This window comes from Notothenia rossii, assembly GCF_949606895.1.
Source record: "Notothenia rossii genome assembly, chromosome: 11".
NCBI classification, from domain to species: Eukaryota; Metazoa; Chordata; class Actinopteri; order Perciformes; family Nototheniidae; genus Notothenia; species Notothenia rossii.
The window spans coordinates 8,869,215-8,889,330 of NC_136910.1; the positions used below are offsets into that span (position 1 = coordinate 8,869,215).

General features: G+C 43.1%; 1 protein-coding gene across 2 annotated transcripts in view; it reads right to left on the reverse strand.

Annotated features, from left to right (window-relative positions):
* Nucleotides 1–1,054: 1,054 nt before the first annotated feature.
* The window catches only part of ntn2 (netrin 2), a 40,708-nt gene continuing 21,646 nt past the window's right edge, over nt 1,055–20,116 (reverse strand). For both annotated transcript variants that reach the window (XM_079658039.1, XM_079658038.1), the window contains exons 3-7: nt 16,280–16,468; nt 9,654–9,803; nt 7,349–7,402; nt 2,821–2,895; nt 1,055–2,726 (exon numbers count right to left, since the gene is read on the reverse strand). In XM_079658039.1, coding sequence (XP_079514165.1) covers nt 2,341–2,726; nt 2,821–2,895; nt 7,349–7,402; nt 9,654–9,803; nt 16,280–16,468 — 854 coding nt within the window. In that variant the 3' untranslated portion in view covers nt 1,055–2,340. The remainder of the gene's footprint in view (nt 2,727–2,820; nt 2,896–7,348; nt 7,403–9,653; nt 9,804–16,279; nt 16,469–20,116) is intronic.

A 20,116-nucleotide genomic window follows, 5' to 3' on the forward strand; every position in this document is an offset into this window, starting at 1 on the left:
TAATGTTTTTAGATAAGTGTTACCAAACCTTTTGTCTTTTTGTGTTCTTTGCTCTTTTGTCACACCACACAATCACCGTGGGTGATAATTCATTTTGGTTAAGGGTTTTGTTTTTGGATTAGACGAAATGTGTCATTATAAAAACAGACAGATAAGCATAAAGATCCACAATCCTTGAGCAACCTCCCTTTCAAAGTGTATAATAGCATTGACTGTCATGGCGTCCACATTCTTGGTAACATACATTTCATAAACACTTCACAATCAGACCGAGCGAGCGTGTTCTTCACAGTTTGACATACATTCTCGGAAGACGTGAAAACAAGAGCTACAGCGCGGTACAGTAAACCACTGAGGGAGGGGGGGGGGGGGGGGGGGGGGAGGGTTGGCAGCCTCGTTCTGCGCTGTCACTTATCTGAAACACTGAATACACAACATGCAAAATGGGTTTTAAAAAAAAAAAAAGTTTGGGGGGCTGACCCAGAAGAGAGAAGAGACACTTTTGGAAGAATCACAAACCAAACATACGGCCGCAGCCAGAGGAGCGTAACCACTCTCTAGCATGACAGGCCTGTCCGCACACTCACTGCTACGCTAGCTTGATGTGCCCCTCAAAACGGTGTTTATCTTGTACTCTATTTAAATAAATTCTAATGCGTTTTACAAAATGAAATAACAGCAAAAGGCAGATAAAAAGCTTGAGAGCAACCAGACGGTCTCTCTGTGGTTTTCGTTGGTCCTGACATCTATAGCCTCTTAATTGAATTTAAAAGCTGACTACGCTTATTTGGCAAAGGATGACAGGGACTGTGTAAGGGTAGGCAAGTGGGGGGAAGATGACTTGGGAAGTTTTCCTTTGGATGCTCATTTTTAGTTTAGTTCTTGCTCGGCTCACTGTAAGGTTTTGATGGACCAGCAAAAACCACAAACATGCAAACATAACAAAGCACATGAGGAATGAAATATGATCCTCACATGTCATAATACAATCAGTGAGCACTAAAACCTTTCCAGCCTCATTCATTTTGTCAAAATACACTAGAGAAAAACACGATTATGTTGTTTATCCAACTTTGTTTTCTTTTTACTGCATGAAAAGGAACTCTCGTTTCAATCTCTTATTTCGGCAAACAAGAGCCTGCCAGTCCAAATGTTCAGACATTTAAATACAAATAAATGACAATGGTTACACAACAACATCTGGAAGGCCACTACCGAGCAGATCCATAAAGCAAAGAAAAAGTCTCCTTGGAAATATTGGGATTGTTCTGAAATTCCAGCCATTTGTCCACACCGCTTAATCTTTCTTCCAGAAAAATGTGACAAGCCATGAGTCATGATGGTGATGCATGACTTTATAAACCACTCATGAGAAGGACTAGTGGTGAAGAGGCACAGCCCCGGAGGCCTGGAATGTGACTCACACATGCAAACAGGGTTTGTTCTGCTTAAATGAAACAAAAGGATATATCTCAAACAAGGATATGGCTGTGATATGGATGGATGAGATACAAGTAGCCACACGAAGAATATAAACTCTACTATGAGCTGTGGCGTTGAATACTTGCAGATACAAGAGCCTACACGAGCAGTTCGATCTGTGAGGGCTGTCTGGTTGCAGCAGCAGTGGTGGTGCGACTGAGGTTTGCTGTGGGAAAACGTCCCTGCAAAGGGAGTCCTTGGTTCCTCGCGGGAGAACAGTTTCATAGTTACAGTCTGTAGAAGTTACTGCAGAGACCTTTAGCAAGTAGGTCTAACATTTTAACAGCAAAACGTTGGAAGGTTGTCAGGTGATCCAGCTCGAAGTGATCCGAGTTGTTCCAACAATGAAACGTGAGGAGGCCAAGCTGAGGATATGCAGCCTGTTTTGTTGCTGAGATCAGTCAGTGACAAACACTGTTGGATAAAATCCTCAGAGTGTGAAATGTGGTATTTTCATACGTCAAACAAAGTGGCAGGAGACAGTCGGGTCTTGACAGGAAGCGGAGGCTGAGGGTCAGAGGGTCGTCGTCGGGGGACGAGTGGACATTTCCGCTGTCGTCGTCGAGGGAGAGAATAGCGTCTGTTTTTGTCTACACTTCATACCCTTTTTAATGGTCCCTTTTGAAGGCAAACCAATTAGACAAAACAAAGACACAACAAAGACAAACCTTGAAAAATAAAAAGGAAAATAATTATACAATATACACAAAACGTGGTCCTTAAAAACAGGAAGGGTACATGCAGTCTTTCTAATGTGCAGTGTTCCCGTGATGATGGGAGACGGGGGAGGAGACAGAGTTGCTGGGTAAGGGTTCATGAAGGTGGGTGATGGAGGTAGGGATGAACACTTCTGTCTCATCACGCTTTGCTGCACTTCCCCTTCTTCTCTTTGCGCTGGAACTTCCTCAGGCGTCTCGTCCAAACGTCCCTCCACTGGATCACCAGGCTGTTCTTATCAGCCATTAGGCCAATGCGCTCCCCCCCTGGACTGGCGGCCCCGCCCCCGGGCCCGACCCCGGGACCCGTCCCTGTGCCCGTCCCGCCATCGCTGCCGCCCATCACCAAGAACCGTTTGCTCATCTGGATCTTGGGACACTTGCAGGCCAGGTCCTTCATGTGGACCCACAGGATGTTGTCGCCTCGCTTCAGGGGCTCCCCGCGGCTCTTGTACACAGACACCAGGTTAACTGAGAACTTGGCCCAGTCCCCGACCGTCTCCATGTCCAGCACGTTCACCTGCACCGCTGAGGACACATTCATAAAAGACACCCTCAGGTCAACAGTCCCAACACAGTATGTCTCTTGATTATGAAGCTGTGTTAAATTACATGTTCTTACCATAATCCTTTTTGCAATATTTCTTCATGTTGATCTTCAGGTTGCCCTTCACTGGTTTACAATACGACTCACAATCTGAAAAAAGACAAGGACAAAACATATTTACTCCAGCAGGCTGTAAGAATACTTACTGACACTCAAATTACACACATAATGGGACACTTACACACTTGAAATTGGAATCGTTGTCATAAGGTTGGCTGTCAAAAAGCATTATGTGATGCTTTTGTAGCAGCATCAGCACATGTGTAAAGTTAGTTTGAAAAAACACTGTAAACTGTTACGTGCTGTGAAACCACCAAGAAACAATACAGTTATAACAAAACAAATCACCAGGTGGCTTTCACATGGACTCACGCCAAGTTTGTGAAATAAACACATTATGTGCACTGTAAGAAGATTATTGTCAAATTAACAGTATTTTAACAAAAAGGATATAGTAATTACTGTATTTCATACCACTGTTATATTACCATTACACTTCTTACAGTACTTTGTCATTCCGTAAAATTCTGCACAGTATTATATTATATGCGACCGTAGCCTTAATCTCCTTGAGTATAAAGTTTGAGTCACAAGCAATATTTTCTGAACTGAACTTTTTTGGCTAGCTGTTAGATTTATTGTAGAAAATAAACAGTTCCGCAAACGCATTGAAAATGTACAGTGGCATTCTGTACACAGTTAATATAGTAAGAAACTTAGAATGCATTATTACTATGAAAACACAAAATCATTTGCACCGGATGTAAACAAGCTACTTTTTGGATTAAATGTCTACTTGACTCGAGCACGCTTTTATCCCAACTTGCCGTCACAATAATATATATTCACTGACAGGGCTAAAGGTTGGATATCGTTGAGCTTGGTTTGGTTGTTGTGTGCTAAAATAAAACTTCTGACGAATCACACATCAAACTGCTGCAGCAGCCGGTGCCGGGACACAAATTGAGAAACACACCAGAGTAGTAAAGTGTTCGGTTTGACAGGTTTTCGGGGGTCTGAGAAAAGACAGAGCGTGGTGGAGGCAGGTCATGGTTGGATGCATGTGAATAGACCTTGGCTGCCAGCGTGACGACAGAGACCACACACCGGACAGATGACCTCCACTGACCAATCAGGGAGGAGCCGCCGTGATGAGGTATTGTAATTACCATCGTGACAGTTAAAATAGACCTCTTGGCTCAGGGAACTATCTCCGATCTTTTTCTTGACTGTCTTAAAACAGCCTTGGTTTGGTTGTCAAGCATCTTTTTGAGGTTGACACTTCTTTTAACCGTCACGTGAATATGGAAACTGCAGTGGAAACAGTAACGCTCAGATTTTTCAGGCAAGCCAAGGTCAGGAAGCTACTACTTCACATTATTTTACAAGTTGGCCGAAGTTTACTTTCTACCTGAATAACAAATGACAACCTTTCCTTTAGACCAAGAAAGTTGGAGAAAGGTTTAGTCAGAAAGATCATATGCATGCATCTTTTCCCATGTTTTTTTCAAGCAATCTTGAAATATTAATTTTGTCATCGTCAAGCTTTACTTCTCTGTGATCTCGAAATGCATTTTCCATGAGCTTAAAGCAAAGAGCATGCAGAACTAATAAGACAGGCCAAACTTAATGAACTTTAAAAAGCAGATGTTATTGTTAGAAATCAATAACAAGTGTTTTTAAATTGTGCTCATGGTAACTACTGCTACTGGAGATGTGACAAGAAAAAGAAATGGACCCTTTTAATCATTAGCCAGGCTTTACTGCACATGACATTAGGTTTTATGAACCGTAGAACATTAGACCCATTTATTTCAATTGCAAAACTATGAGGAGGACACACAAATATTAAAACAATTGCCAAGATAGTCAACATGCTTTTTGTCAGATTAAGGGGTACAAAAAACCTGACCATTCTGCTGGCTGGGAATGTGGGGGCATACAACTGAAAAACCACATGCTGGACTGGTATCTGCGGTCAGGCCGCTCATTGCCTTCAAGAGGAAAACCATTCAGTCATGTTGCTTCCCAAAGCAAACCAAATAAAATAGCTTAAAGTGAAATGCCCCAATTAGAAAAAAAAAGCAGCCGTGAGAGAGAGGAATTACATTTTTGGGGTTGCATGAGAGTCGGGGTGTTTCATCGTTCATTTTCTGGGGGGGGAAGGACGGATGGAGCAATGGAAGGAGTGCAGCAGGAGAAAGAAACAGGGGACCAAGGAGCCCATAAAAATGTCCAGGAGGCTTGGCTGTATATCAGAGTGCTGGAGATTTTATTAGCCAGAGAGAGAGGAGAGACAAGGAAGGAAAGGGAGAAAGAGAGAGCAGATGGCAGCTTCCAATAACTCCGAAACAGGGTGGCTTTAAAAAAAAAACGATGATTGGAGGTGTAGATGTGGACGGGTTCAGAGGTGTAGGTGTGGATGGATTTGTGATACTCACATACTTTAAATAGATGATGTTAAATATCATAGCATGCTTAGTGTATTTTTCATTATAAGTGAGCGTGTGGTTTCATGTGCAGATCATTATCATGTAAGTGTGCATGCAACTGTGACAGGCATGCATTTGTATGAGTTGTGCATGGATTTCATTAGTGCACTGCCAATGTTATACAGTGGCTTGCCTGAAGGTATCAGTGGCTGGGAGACAGTGTGTGTTTTCCCATGAATGAAGAGCCACTTACTGCTGGCCGTTCACCTGGAAAAGCACTCGGTGAATCGCCCGCTGACCCAGAAGACCGGCCCACTGAAAACACTCACTATTGGCTGTGGGGCTCTCGATGCCCTCGTTCCCTTCAGCCCCTCTCACTGTGCCATGACAAGGACAAATTGCACCCACCGCCCCTAACACAAAAACTTTTTTGGGGCCTTGGGTTTGGACAAGGATTGGGGGAAATGCTCTGGGGTGTTTGGTGGCACCTGAGGTGAATCGGTGATCAAGAACTCTTGTGTTTGAGGACCCTGAAACATTTTCCCAGGGAAGAAGTACACACAAGAAAAGACTGTGTATGTTTTTTTGAAAAAGTTCAAAGGCCCAAACAATGAGCGGAAACAGAATGTGAGAAGTCTAAAATAAGAAACTAGAATGAATTCCTCACAGTATGCCTCTGACACACAGTAGTGCAGCTTACATTGATGTGTGTTATCGCTTCATAATCTGTCCTATTAGATGTGTAGGTAAAATAGTCATTTTTAACATGTCAATTCTTCAGTTATGGCCAAAAATGCATTTTGTGAGGTCACATTGTACGGGGCCTATTACCATCAAAATGGTATAAGTTCGTAGGGTTGACGCTGATAAAAAAAAATCTGAAAATATTATATAAAAAGTTATTATTGAAATATAGTATTATTAAACGCTGTGGTTGTATTGCATGTGCTGTAACTGCTCGCCTATCAAGGTTCTCCTCCTGGGTTTTTCCTGTTTCCAGTCTTTGTGTTTAACTGATTCAAGCTCATTTAAATAAGCCAATTTTTTATATTTATTTATGCACATGAGAAGGGTAAAAATACTCACATTCAACTCTTGGCAGTAGTAAAATAGGCATATTTTCTGGACTGTCCAACTAGTGTTCAGTATATATCAATTTAATAGGGTTTTCTCTTTATAATATAGGCCTATGTAATGTGCAGCGACTGTGACCAAGTTTGCCATTCAACTTCAATATTTTCCAGTAAATTTAAGTTTGTATCAGCCATTATAGACCTCATTACTCTATAACTCAAACTGTATATGAAATGTAGGAAGTTAAGAGTATTATGAGCAGAGATCTACTGACAAAATAAACTTTTGAGAAGAGAGAGGATACAAGAATAATAAAATTACATGCTGATGCTGTAAAGTGTGTGTGTATGCGGGTGTGTGTGTGTGTGTGTGTGTGTGTGTGTGTGTGTGTGTGTGTGTGTGTGTGTGTGTGTGTGTGTGTGTGTGTGTGTGTGTGTGTGTGTGTGTGTGTGTGTGTGTGTGTGTGTGTGTGTTAGATGATCTACAGCCTGAGTGATGATATATTTTATTATCTCACTAATGAATCAACATTTCCAAATCAACACCACCCTTCAAATCAAATAGCCACAGAAGGAAAAATAAGGGCAGGGTAATTGACCGGAGCGCAAATTGGACAGTTCAAGGGAGAGACTGAACAAATTTCCCCCCAGCCTCTTGCCAACACTTTTTGACGCCTCAAAACTCCCTCTTCCAATATATCTCCCAGCTAAACTTTAACTAATCACCTCTGCTGCCTATCTAGCGGCCTTGGCTTTTAGCTGCAGTTACAGAGAGAGCACAGCGAGGCTCCACTAACTTGAGGTTAGCGGTTTTGGGGGAAACTGTGCCAAGGACACAGGATTTTAAGACAATGGAAAAAGTCTGCAGGTCCCAGTGCACTCGTTCTCTTTGCCGAACTTCAAAAGCAGAGACCCACCCTTCATTAATATTTATTCCACACCTTAAAACTCGGTTCCAGAAATATAAAAAAAATATGTTTTTGTTCCTCTCATAAAGCAGTGGTGCACATGGGCGAGGTGCAGAGAGCGAATACTAACCTGCTGGTTCCTCTGTGCTGCTCACCACAACTGTGGGGTTGACCACCGGGATTTCTGAAACACACACACAAAAGAAACACAAAGTTATTTTGCTGCTTAAATGTACATTCATGCCTTTCAAGTAGGGTCGTTTAGATTCTGCTCAATGCCTGCTTTAAAGTGCATGTGTGATTAAAGAAGTCAAACTGAAATCATTAACAAGTTGCTCCGAAGTGTTGGCATGGAAAACCTTTTTGAAAATATCAATAAGCCCACAAAATAGGGAGAAATGAGTGTTGAGAAGAAGTACAAGGTGTATGAGTTTACCAAGGTCAACAGGACTAAATACCGAGGTTGTCATACAGTAGGATTGTATTGTGACAACTACATGCATGAAAACACACGGGACAGTGCAGATAGACATGCCAGATAAACACTGGCAGACTGACGGGGATACTTATTGGTGGTGAGAGGGAAAACAGGCTTAAATAAACCATGCATTCCACATGTCATTTTTAAAGAATATGTTTGAAAATCCAGAGAAAGTGGAAGAACTAATGGAGATCAGAGGAGCAAATGTAAGTTTAAGAGCCAAACTCAGAGGATGCATCACAAATTCTCCCAGTAATCCAGTTTGGAGAAGTCAATCCATTCAAAGTCGGCACACATCTGAGGCAGGGGTTGATTCTTTGAGGTTGAAATAGAAAGGTGGCTGCACTAGATTAGTCTCGTCCTCCCCTAACAGATGTGGGGTTAACACAGCTATGTAATCTCCATACAAGACAGATGGACGGATGGCAAGGGGGCAATTTTGGTTGGATCGTCTTGAGACAGATGCAGCCCGCCCTCGCTGTGCCCGCTGGCTCCTCTCAGAAGTGCCTTGTGGAATTCCTCCAGGACTTCAATTTTAATCGTATGCAACTTTCCAATACAAATGCTAATGCTAACAACGGGCCCTCTGCTTTTACCGTAAACAGAGTTACTGGAACGCCGGCTTAGCGTCCACCCAGAGGATCTGCTTTTGATTGGATTTGGAGGTTGAAGGTTTGAACCAAGCGAGTGGGAGTGTGTTGGCAGGAGGAGGGGGGGGGTTTGTTGGAAAGCTGTTTTGAGGGAAAAGCAGCAGTTGTCTCGCTGAAATTATGGACACCCCGCCAACAAAAACAAACAAGGGCACAGAGCTTTGTGAAGGCAGGCGCAGCTGCTAGAAGCCACTTTGAGTCCGCGTGCCCCCATGGCCACATCTTGTGAAGACAGACAGATGATGAAAGGATCATTCAGATGAGGGTTGCTGCCATCATACTAATTGGCTGCTTAATGGGCTTGTCTTCTGTCTTGGGGTCCGGGAGCCTCAAAGGAAGTAAGATTGCCCACCGTGACGCCATATTGACACACACAGTTGTCATTAACTCTATTCGTAATGGATTCAAATGTGCGCATGTACTTAAAACGCACATACACAATTCTTCTTGTTCTCACTGGGATGGTTCAGTGGCACTCAGCTGAGTGGGGTCTGCCATGCATGACCACAGTTGTTTTCGTCTTCTCGCCCGTACGCCATCTGCTCTGGAGCGGCATGTGAGAGAAGCAGCACGGCAGCATGTGGCACAGTGTGGCGGAGATTGGTGAGGCGCTTTGCTTTGGTGGAGCTTTTTCTTGTGAGTGTGTGCAGCCTGTGCCCGTACCGCCTGGCACACAGTGTGGTGGAAAGTTGCCCTCGATTACACATGCCCGCATGTGCCGGGCCACTGGCAAATTTCATAACCCCCACACGCACACATTCGCGTTTGTCACAGGAAATTAAAAAGCTGATGTAGTTGACATGCAAACTACACACACTATATCATCGACAGCAAGTGAAACAGCAATGACCAACTCATGAGTTCTCACACTACCAGCTCTCCACAAAGATCTGACTTTGTCTCTAGGCCCGTTGCACACATGTTTTGGGCTGCTCTAAATGACATTAGAGCATTTCAGTGGCTATGCTAACCCACAGTGTACTGTATATACAGGGATTGTGTGGGTTGGGTGTGCCTTTCATGAAGCCAGAATGACTTTCGGCTACAGGGACGTGTGCTTTCAATTATGATCTGTAATCTTACTGCTTTGAGTATGTTCTGCTTTGTGCGTATCTCTCTACTCTTTTGTAACAATCCATTATGCCTCTTCTGTTATGTTCTTTAAAAAGGGGTGTGCCAGTGTTTTGCAGTTTTATGCATTGACTCACTGCCGAGATGATTAAATTACGAAGCTGAATGCAGTATGTGTGTGTGCGTGTGTGTGCATGTGTGTGTGCATGTGTGTGTGTGTGTGAGTCACTCACTGATGCAGGGGGCCACAGGCGAGCGGCTCTGCTGGTAGCCCTTGGCGCAGCGGTTGCAGGTGATGCCGGTGACGCCGTCCTTGCAGGGGCACTGGCCGGTGGTCTGGTTGCACGTCTTGCCGGCTGCGCCCACAGGGTGGCAGTCACAGGCTGGGGTGGGGGTGGGGGGGGCAGGTGTGAGGAAGAGAGGGAGAGAGGGGGTGTGATACAAGAAGGAAGGGAGAGAGAACATTTTTTTTAAACATTTGAACAAAATGACTCACTTTTATGACTATTTCTCGGTTATGAAAGAAGATATGCATGTTACTGGGTAAAAAGGAATACTTAGGCCCAAAATTGGCAACAAAAACATTTTCTTCCAAGGTGACACAAAGTTTGAAGCATTGCTTTAAATGTTGTCTCTATTGATTTTGCAGCAGACAACAGATAAGCGGTATGGCTAAATGTTTGGTTCAGGGCTTCAGCGTCTGTTTCGATGCTTTGGGTTCCTTGAAACTGTGAACATTTGTTTGTTTATGCGAAAAGAGAAATTCATAAAAAAAAAAGCGTGTTTGAAATTGTCAGGAGACTGAGAGGAGATCACTGTGCCCTCCTCTCTCCTCTCTGCTCATTTCCGCTCCCTAACCGCTGTCTGGTTCCTGCCAGGTGACACATGCTGCCGTTCATCACTTCCCAAAAGTTCAGTCGATGCCCAGCGAAAGCCAACAGCAACAAAAAATGCTCCGGTCACCTCGCATTTTATGACTTTTGCTGGCTCTGGGCAATTTATTAAATTCCCCTTGAGCAAGGTGAGGTTTTTTTGATTTAAAGAGGTGTTAAATAAAAGAGCTGGCGTGTTGGTGAAGCCTAAGAGAGCTTTACTAGATGATAGATGGGATGAAGCAACACATTGGAGAGTGAAATGTGAAGTGGAGGATCTGAGAGGAACGGGGATAGAGACAGCGTGTCAGTGTAGTCCAAACAGAGCCTCTGGTGTGCTGAGCAGCGTAAACAACAGTGACTCTAACCAAACTGTGTCTACTCCGACTCCACTAAATAAAACACACATTTGTTCTTTGAGTAATAAACGCATACTTAACATTTCACAGCAGTCCAGCCAGACAAACACATCAGTGACATATCAAAACAAATGTAAGACTTTTACATCTCGCCGAGTGGTCTGCAGGGGTGTGACTGATTAGTTTCACTTCGAATGTGACACTTTCTGTGCAAAACAAAACAAGTCAGAGTACAGAAAAGTATCCTCTCATATCTTATCTACCGACGTGCTGCCAGAAATAAAACAAAGCAGGAAATGCAAGGGGAACATTCTGCCTTGTTTGCAATGTGAGTGTTTGGAAAACAGGCGCAGGCTAGTGCAAAATGAATGAAGAGAGTGACTCAAACGTAACACGATAGCTTTAATTGTCCAAACGTATCAAGAAAAAGACAAGAAAGGCCAAAATTACACTTTGGGGAAAAACCCTGTAACCCAACAGTTTGTTACAGGGCTTGCCAGAGGAAAGCAGCTGCTAACATGTCACGCTTTTTCTTCCCACCACTGGATGGAACTGTGAATGTGTTTATTTGTGCCGGAACATTTTTCGCTGCTACAACAGAGGAGAGGCTAAAGACCCTACCACCTGTTGACTGGGCAAAGGGAGGGTTTAAATGGCTGAAACTGACCCAGGAGTGATCGTGTGTGTCTGGCTGCGGGGTGGGGTGGGAAGGGGATTAACGGCGGCTCAGATCTTCAGAAACACGTTTGCCTTTTTTTCCGGCAAGGCCAAGCGGTCCACAGGTGTCAGAGTGCCTGCGCTCCGTTTGAAGCTGTGCACAGAGACGTAAATCTGATGCTTCAACGTCCGTGCAAAACTCAAGCTTTGGGGAAACTCAAGCTTCGATGGCACTTGGTAAGAGTTCCTGTCTGACTTAAAGGGAATACACATCTGCATCTGGCAGGATGTCAGAGGTCAAATCAACAAGAGTCCCCCTGCTGTGTGTCTGATGCTCTGTGTCAACCACATAATCTCATCCACAAGAGCTGTTAACAGGTACTAATCTCAGAGTACATTGTGTTAACAGATTTGAGCTTACTCAATGTGAATACTTTCTGGTTTCTTTACTTCTCTTGGAAACACTGATAAACATATCAATTTTCTGGCATTTTATGAACTACTAATCTGTCATTCCTGTAGTTTGTTCCCCTCTCATTTTCTGTTAAATAATTTGTCCAAAGCCCATGTGGGAGACTAACCCCCCCGTTATTTCATCTGATAGGAGTCTGTAGTCGGTCTGTCATGCCTGCAGACACATGATGAGGAACAGCACAAGCTATCAACTCAATCCTCTGACTACGAACAAGATGTGAGTAATGTTAGGAGTTCTCACTTGCCGTCTAAACAATCATAGGCTGTTAAGACATCGTTGTTTATTGTCCGTGCACATTGTTCTGTAAACAGCCAGCAAGTGCCAGATCTGAACGGGCTGTAAGAGGCAGGATGAGGACGGGGGTGCTGGTGTCAATCTCCACCCCCCAGATCTCCTCCTTGAACTGCTTTTCTGAAGTTTTTATGTGCAGGGGCTCGGGCCAGTTTAGAAGCAGTAAAAAGCGTCCTCAGAGGTTGATGACTTTTCAAGCCTTTGCGACTGCTAGACGTGACAGGCAGTGCGTAGGGATTTGTAGTCCTTTGACAGGCTCAGTTTAACTGATTCGCGTTGCTCTGTGCCTGTGCGTGCATATGGGATAAAGCACTGTTGAGGACTGCTTTTTGTCTGCTGTTATTGACAGTAGCATTGCACATTCCAATAGGGGTGTTATTGGTGCCCTTTGTTGGATATTTGTATCAGTAAGATATGTTTCGTGGCTTTTTAACTGTGAAAATACATACAAATTTCAAAATTGTTCAAAAAGAAAAATGTTTATGCTGCTATAGGCCAGGTACCATATTCCTAACCTAAAATGACCCTAAGGTTAGGTTGTGTAACACTTTCTGTTCGGAGTGTTTTCTAGATCCTCATGCCCTGCTTTAAAAAGATATTCGACATAATATGACAAACTGCCAATGTGGTTTATGTTGGCCCGTGCTGCTTCAAATGGACCTTGGCCTCGTTTTTTTAATGGCTTTTACCAATGCTCCTTGTGGTCAAACGGATAACAGCTGTACGGCTTGGACTCACATAAAAACCTTGTACTTTTGAGGAGCTCATATACTGCAGCCAGGCCATGTGGGGATTGCCATGTTTCTTTCATTTTGCTGACTGCTAATGCTCGTGACACTGTAAAGGGCCCGTGGAGAGGCTGGTTCCTGGGCATTTGAACGGGAGAGCTGGCACCCTGCAGCTTTCTGTGTGTGGGTGGTGATGGAGGCAGTTACACCTCCTCATATACTCCACAGAGTGTGTATAGACACCCGTCCACAGAACACGTCTCATTAGAAACAGACACGGCCTGTTTGTCATCTCAGAGCCTGCGCGGCCCCCACTCCTGTCTCGCCTTTTAGAAAAACACCTGTATTTTATTGCTCAGCCGCACCGCACCTCTGACCTCTTTCTTGACCCTAAAACACGGAGGAGGGCACACATCAGGGACTCTGCGGTAAAAGAAAAAGACAAAGGTTTGAAGGCTCCGAGTGAGATAAATTGGAGTTCTGGAGGAAGAGAAGATGGCGGTTATATAAAATCATGGGAGATGGAGATCAAATACGTGAACAAGGCCTGATTTGAAGCAAAATGACAGCTCCTAGAAGGCTGTGGAATTGCTCCGATCAATCATGGAGCCAGACGCTCAGCGGAGGCTTTTCGGACGTTAACTTTCATTTCCGTCACATCTGGGGCCTTTGAGAGGGGGGGGAGATAAACTGTTTACCACCTGATCGTGAGCTTTGATAAGGACAAATTGCACTGTCAGGGGGGTTTGTGTGTGTGTGTGTGTGTGTGTGTGTGTGTGTGTGTGTGTGTGTGTGTGTGTGTGTGTGTGTGTGTGTGTGTGTGTGTGTGTGTGTGTGTGTGTGTGTGTGTGTGTGTGTGTGTGTGTGTGTGTGTGTGTGTGTGTGTGTGTGTGTGTGTGTGAGAGAACATCACAAAGCAAGATATTGCAGGAAATGGAAGATCAGGAAACAATTTGCACACGTGGACACACATCTCAGGACTGATCTCCTGTCAGATCTCCTTCTGTCAGCGCTTTGGTGCAGCAGCAGGTCGAATTACTTCAGTTTTAAGGAATGTGACCAAGTCGCTGTGAAGTATTGCCATTATATGATGTATGGCTCGGCATCTTAGCGCAACTGACATGGGCAAGTGTGCCGTGATATCGTGCCATTTCTAACCTCCTGGTGTTTGGTTTCAGCTTGGGTCGGCTGCAGAAGGAAAACTGAGCGGCGGCCAGCGGGAGATTTTCGGCATGACATTTTAACCAAAAGATCTTCACGGCTATGAGCGTTGGCAGCTCTGTCTGATGCAATTTTTTTATTATCTGGAAGTCATTCTTTACCTTCTTCAGGATCAAAAGGACAAGAAACACTTTCTCTCCGCTATTGATTTGAATACTTGCCTGAACAACACGTAAAGGGAACTGGTGTTATTTTAGCAATGAGTCCAGTAAGGCTTCCAGTAAAATATCAGCCTAAAAGATATTCACTGCAACTGTGAAATAATAAAGTGGTAAAAGATATGTGTCCAAGAGAAATGCCTTGGTCAAGTGATTACATTATGTGGTGTGTGTGGCGGAGAGAAACATGTTATGTGACAGCCAGAAAGGCTTTGGGCAAATCATACATTTATTTCTCTTTGCTTTTGTATGGCAAGCTAGACATGCTGATATTTCTTATTAAAAGTGCGTGTCTCTAATCATAACTTTTCAGACGTGATTACAGAAGTATTAGCGGGGTTAGAACGTCTCAATCAGCTTTTGTTTGAGCTTTTTCTAAACATTTAGCACAGCATTGAGCCAAAAGAAAAGTCAAACTGACCTTAAATGAATAATCCGTGACATTTTCATATAAATAACCGTTCATTTCTGCCACTCGATTACTGATGGATACAACAGAAAAGTTATTCTTGTTCATGAGAACTTTTCCATTAGTAGTTATAAACATAGGGTTGGTAATTCTTTCCCAGAAACATTCTTGTGTTTTTGGTTTCTGACAGCAGAAGAAGAACTGGCTATTAAGTTTTGTATAAGCACTGATCAGCACCATGTATGAATAGAGCAAGAAAGGAGTGCCACGCAAACCTTATAAACAGAAAGTGGAAGAGAAAATAGAACTTTGTTGCTGCTTGATTGACAAATGATGTGTAGAAAAATGTGAAGCTATTAGCACCAAGAAAAATATCATGGAAACCAACTTGTAAAATATCTATTACAGACAAATAAACTCAAAGCATTAAAGAAATATTTTACCCCTAAAATGATCACATTATTTAATTACAGCATGTTACCTGGAATTTGGGAATAAAGCTGTGTTTATACATTTGCCTCCAAAAACAGAGAACATTTTAGATAAATGTATGTAAATGTGGGCCGAGTTTAACAGCAAAACTACTTCAACTCGAACATTGACAAACTCTAACACAATTGATGCAGTATAATCCAGGTCTCTTTGCATAGTTGTATGGTTCCTGCTTCCCAAACACGTGCATTTTTCTTTGCTAAAACCTTACTATTACCATATACCTTACTAACCTAGCAATAACTGAAATTCATTATAGATGTCATCCTCTGCTTTTGGACTCTTTCTTAACAATTAAATAAGGTTTCCTCCAAGAATTAAAAGACGAAGTAATTGATATACAATTAAATGTTTTGAGAAAGAAGTAGCGCTTTAAAGGTCACCTATTATGCAAAAACAACTTTTTCATGTATTTTATACATCAACATTTGTATTCTATTTATGAATTTGTATTCTATTTATAAATTTGTGTTTGTATGAATTTGTGTATTTACATATATATATAAATATATAGAGACCATTCGTCTAACTTGCCTGTATATATTATATGAATGATTATATAAATTATTCATGTATGTTAACATATATTAAGATGTAAAAAAAAAGAAAGGGAGAAGGGGTCGGATTAAATAAGTCTTCCGACCCCTTGTATGATACTACAGATTATTCAATTATTAATTAAATATTTCGTTTTGTTATTGCATTCATTTGTATAGTACTGTATCATGTCTGAATCATCTTTTGTTTCATTTGTATTTTCTTTGGTTTTACATGCTCGAAAAAAATAAATAAACTAAACTCAACATGTGTCCCCTCTGTGTAAACCGATTCTGAACGTTTCGGGAAAAAAGCTTCACTCACTTTTTGCCCTGATCCATTTATATAAAAACTGAAAATGAGCTGATCAGATTTTGGCCACTTTATGATGTCATAACGATTTGATGTCTTGTGTAACCATTAGCCAATCACCAACCAAGGTAACCCCCCCGCCCCCACTTCTTATCACCAGCATCTCCTCCTAGAGCACCATTGTGTTCGAAATATCTCGCAGAGGGGCGTTGGGAGTGTCACCTTGGTATTTCGAACCAAACGCTTCAGACACATGTTTTGTATATATCTGAGACCTGAATGAAAAACAGTAAAATAGGGGACCTTTAACTAGTATGCATTCTAAAACAGTTTTTTGTTGGACTTTACCTTTGCAGGCCCGTCGGTGGGAGATGGGTCGGGCCATGTCTCTGTAGAAGCCCTCTTTGCAGTAGTGGCAGTGGCGGCCTGCGGTGTTGTGGCGGCAGTTCATGCAGACCCCGCCGCTCTTCCTCCCCGACAGCTTGTACAGCTCCATGTTGAACCGACAGCGCCGAGCGTGGAGGTTGCAGTTGCACGCTGCAGAGGGAAGAAGAATGCTGTCAGTAATGTGATAACATTAGCAAATGTGGGTAAAAGTATCTTCAAAGTTAGAGGAAATGTTCCCATGGAGCGTGCATTGCAGTTTAACTTGTGCTCACTTCCGTGTATATCACCAAGAGAGCTGGCGGAGACTTTCCAGTAACAGCGAGTGCTTTATAATCCACACTGCGGCTGTGTGCTTGGCTGCTATTCAAGAACTCATCAATCAAAAGTAATATTTGCAGAGCTCATTTTCTCCATTTCATAATTAATGAATTCAGCTTTTCTCCGTCCATTAGGTATTAATCACTGCAAAGAGAGACATCAATTTCATGAATCACTGATGGGTAAAGGCTCCTAAGATCTATTAAAAGCTAGAAGTTCTCAGATAAAGAAGTGGGCCGGAGCTAGCTGTCTTCTAAATGAGGCGAGTCGCAATATATGGGCCATAAGAAGTGAGGTAATATCTTTTCAAAGTTCCTCGCAGTTCCACTTGAAATCCAGCTGATTCATTTATGTCTTTTCACTTCACCAGTCTTTCCATTATTTCCTCCACATTAGGCCTCGTTCACCAGCTCCGACATATCCACTCTCTACATGTGGGGTTTGTATTTGAGCAGCCTAATGAGAAGCCTTGCCTTCTTGTTGGTGTAACAGAGTTTGATCCATACCCTCTGCTGCTAAATCAGAGTCAGACCTGAGACATGAAGACTGGGCTTCAAAGACGAGGCTAAGCTCCGGTTCAAAGTGATCCGCAGATAAATTAGAAAGAAGTAAACAACAGCAGAGATGTTTGACTAGAAATGTCAACAGTTATGGCAAACAAGGATTATTAGGGCATCACAACAGAAGGTGATATTAATTATTCTGGTGGGAACGGATTGTGGAAAAATGCACAAACAATGGATGTTTTGAAGAGAATAAAGAAACAATAATGGAGAATAAGTGAAGACAGACTGTCTGAAGTAATAGGAGGCTCTTAATGCGAGTGGCTTTGCGTGCATTACAGTGACTAGTGAAAAAGCAGAAATTAATCTAAAACTGAGAAAACAAGAGCAGCAATGATAGGTTTTGAGAATATATGAAGCTTTAAAGTAATTTTGAATGCAATTCTGACATCCTTTGGATACTTTTCTGTCTCCTTTCCATGTGTGAGTTTGGAGCATGTGTAAAAATTCAACAAATATAAGTGAACAGTACACATCATTTTAAAGTCTCATCATCCCTAGCTGACACTGCTGTTGCAGCCAAGGTCAGTGCAGCAGTTACACTGAGCTCAATGATGTGTATAATGTTAAATGAGCTCCTCTCTAGATGATCAAATATCACGTGTAATGACAGTCGTGGCTCTTTCAGATAAGGACAATGACTTGGATAGGATACATGTGATTTGTGAGCAGTGAAGGCTATGCACCTCCATCCAAACTGAAGGGGAAGCCTGGCACCAGATTGGGAAAGAGGCCCAGTTTTCCCTGGTCGCAGACCCTGGAAAAAAAAGGGGGAGCACATTCCCAGACTGTTTCCCAATTCCATCTGGTTATTACGCGGCCCAATTTGTATGGAATTCTGCAGTTAATGAAATGCTGCTTCTCGATGGATCAATATTGAGGCAGCGCTGTTTGTGTAGAGACACTGCTGCTGCTCTGGTGCGCTCTCAAGATCTCGTAGGCTCAAGATGTGGATTGACCTTTGACCTTGGGGAATTGTCCAAAGGAGATACAGAGGGCAGCATGCACGTTGCACAAAGCTTTTTTTTTTATCTTAAGTGATATGGTCCGTGTTTAAGCTTTAATAAAACCACCAAATTCATGATTATCTGTGTGAACTAAACAGCCTGTCGGACTTCTTCTAAAGGCAATGTGACAAAAAACACACCCGCTCCGGTGAGTGTCTGGGCTGTTGGTGGGGAGAACAAGGTGGGGGACTGTGATTATGATCAAGCGTCTCAAACACACACACAGCTGTGAGCACTTGTGACCATTAACACCTTGTAGCAGCACATGAAAGCCACGGATCACATTCTCTCCCCGGCTGGAGCACCGACGGTACCTCTGATGGCATCTTCTCGACTCACAGCTGTGCAACAAGATCGGCCGACACAGTCTGAAGTAGGAGAGGATATGTGGAAGCGTGGAGAATGTAAAGAAAGCTCCAATTGAATGATTTAGCATGTGTGGCAGTGATGGCTTTAACACCTTTTGTGACAGTTGTGACGGAGAAGGAGGGAATGGCAGTTCATTGGTAAAAAAGGTGAATGAAATTGAAGTCCAAAAAGGTAATTGCTTTGAAAAAATAATCAGGCAAAAAAGCATTCAATTAGGTGTTTGTATGTTTGTATGGTTTTTATGCTTTGTGGACTTCACTTCAGCTTGGAGCTGCAGCTGCCCAAGGATCCTGGAATGTTTATGGGTTTGTTTTGAAGTGACACACACACACACACACACACACACACACACACACACACACACACACACACACACACACACACACACACACACACACACACACACACACACACACACACACACACACACACACACACACACACACACACACACACACACACACACACACACACACACACACACACACACACACACACACACACACACACACACACACACACACACACACACACACACACACACACTGAGACCCCACTTTCCCCCCAACCTGCCGTCCCTCTCCACCGCAGCAGCGCTACGTGCTACGCAAAAATCCCTCACTAACTCATATCTGTCAGAAGGAAAAAGCAGACACGTTTTTGTTGTTCTGCATTCTGTCGGTGGTGGAAAGTCAGCAAAGAAACTGAGATCCTCCAGTGAAGCGTGGCTCCTCTATGGGTCAGTGTCCAATTCAAGGATGCGAAAATCTGGTTCCTCGTGTTGTCGTGGAAATCAAACAACAAACACAAGCTACGAGCTTGGCGAACAGAGAGATGCTGCAACAAAGAGAAGAATCGAGGCAAAGGAGTAAAAAGCCCCTAGGAAAATATTAGTGGAGAATAGTTGCACCACTTTGTCATCACAATGAATCGTGCCAAAAGAGTAAATGTTTTGTTTTTATCCAATATCTTCAGTTTGTTATCTAAGTTGAGCTTACTTTTTTAAACACATGCACAAATAGGTATATTTCAGGTCGACTGGCAGAAGAACAAATAACTGCTACATTTCAGCCTTTATTACAGGTGCCTCAACGTAATAATGTTCGGAACAAGCTCTTGGTCTGGTGTGGCATGTGTGCTGTGACAAGTTGGCCCGTAAAGACTGAGACTCATGCTCATCAAGTGTGTTTGTGGAGGGCCTCGCCTCACTCGTCCTCTTCATATTTCAGGGATAAATCTAACCTTATTTTCCTTTCGGCTTCACCAAAGCCAAGCCAGTAAGCACAGCCAATTGATTTTGGAAGCCTGTGCAAAACCCAAATCCCATGGCTAAAATTGGTCCTTGAAAATTGGAGGACTGCTCTCCCACCATCACCTCTCCCCTCTTGGCCCAGGCCTGTAGTGCAGACCTGCTGCAGCCCCCTTGGGTTCATTCTCAGCCTGGCCAAACAGACTCTGCTATATGGGATCCTGCCATGATGTGTGTGTGTGTGTGTGTGTGTAAGTGTGTTTAAGTGTGTGTGCCGGTGTGTGTGTGTGTG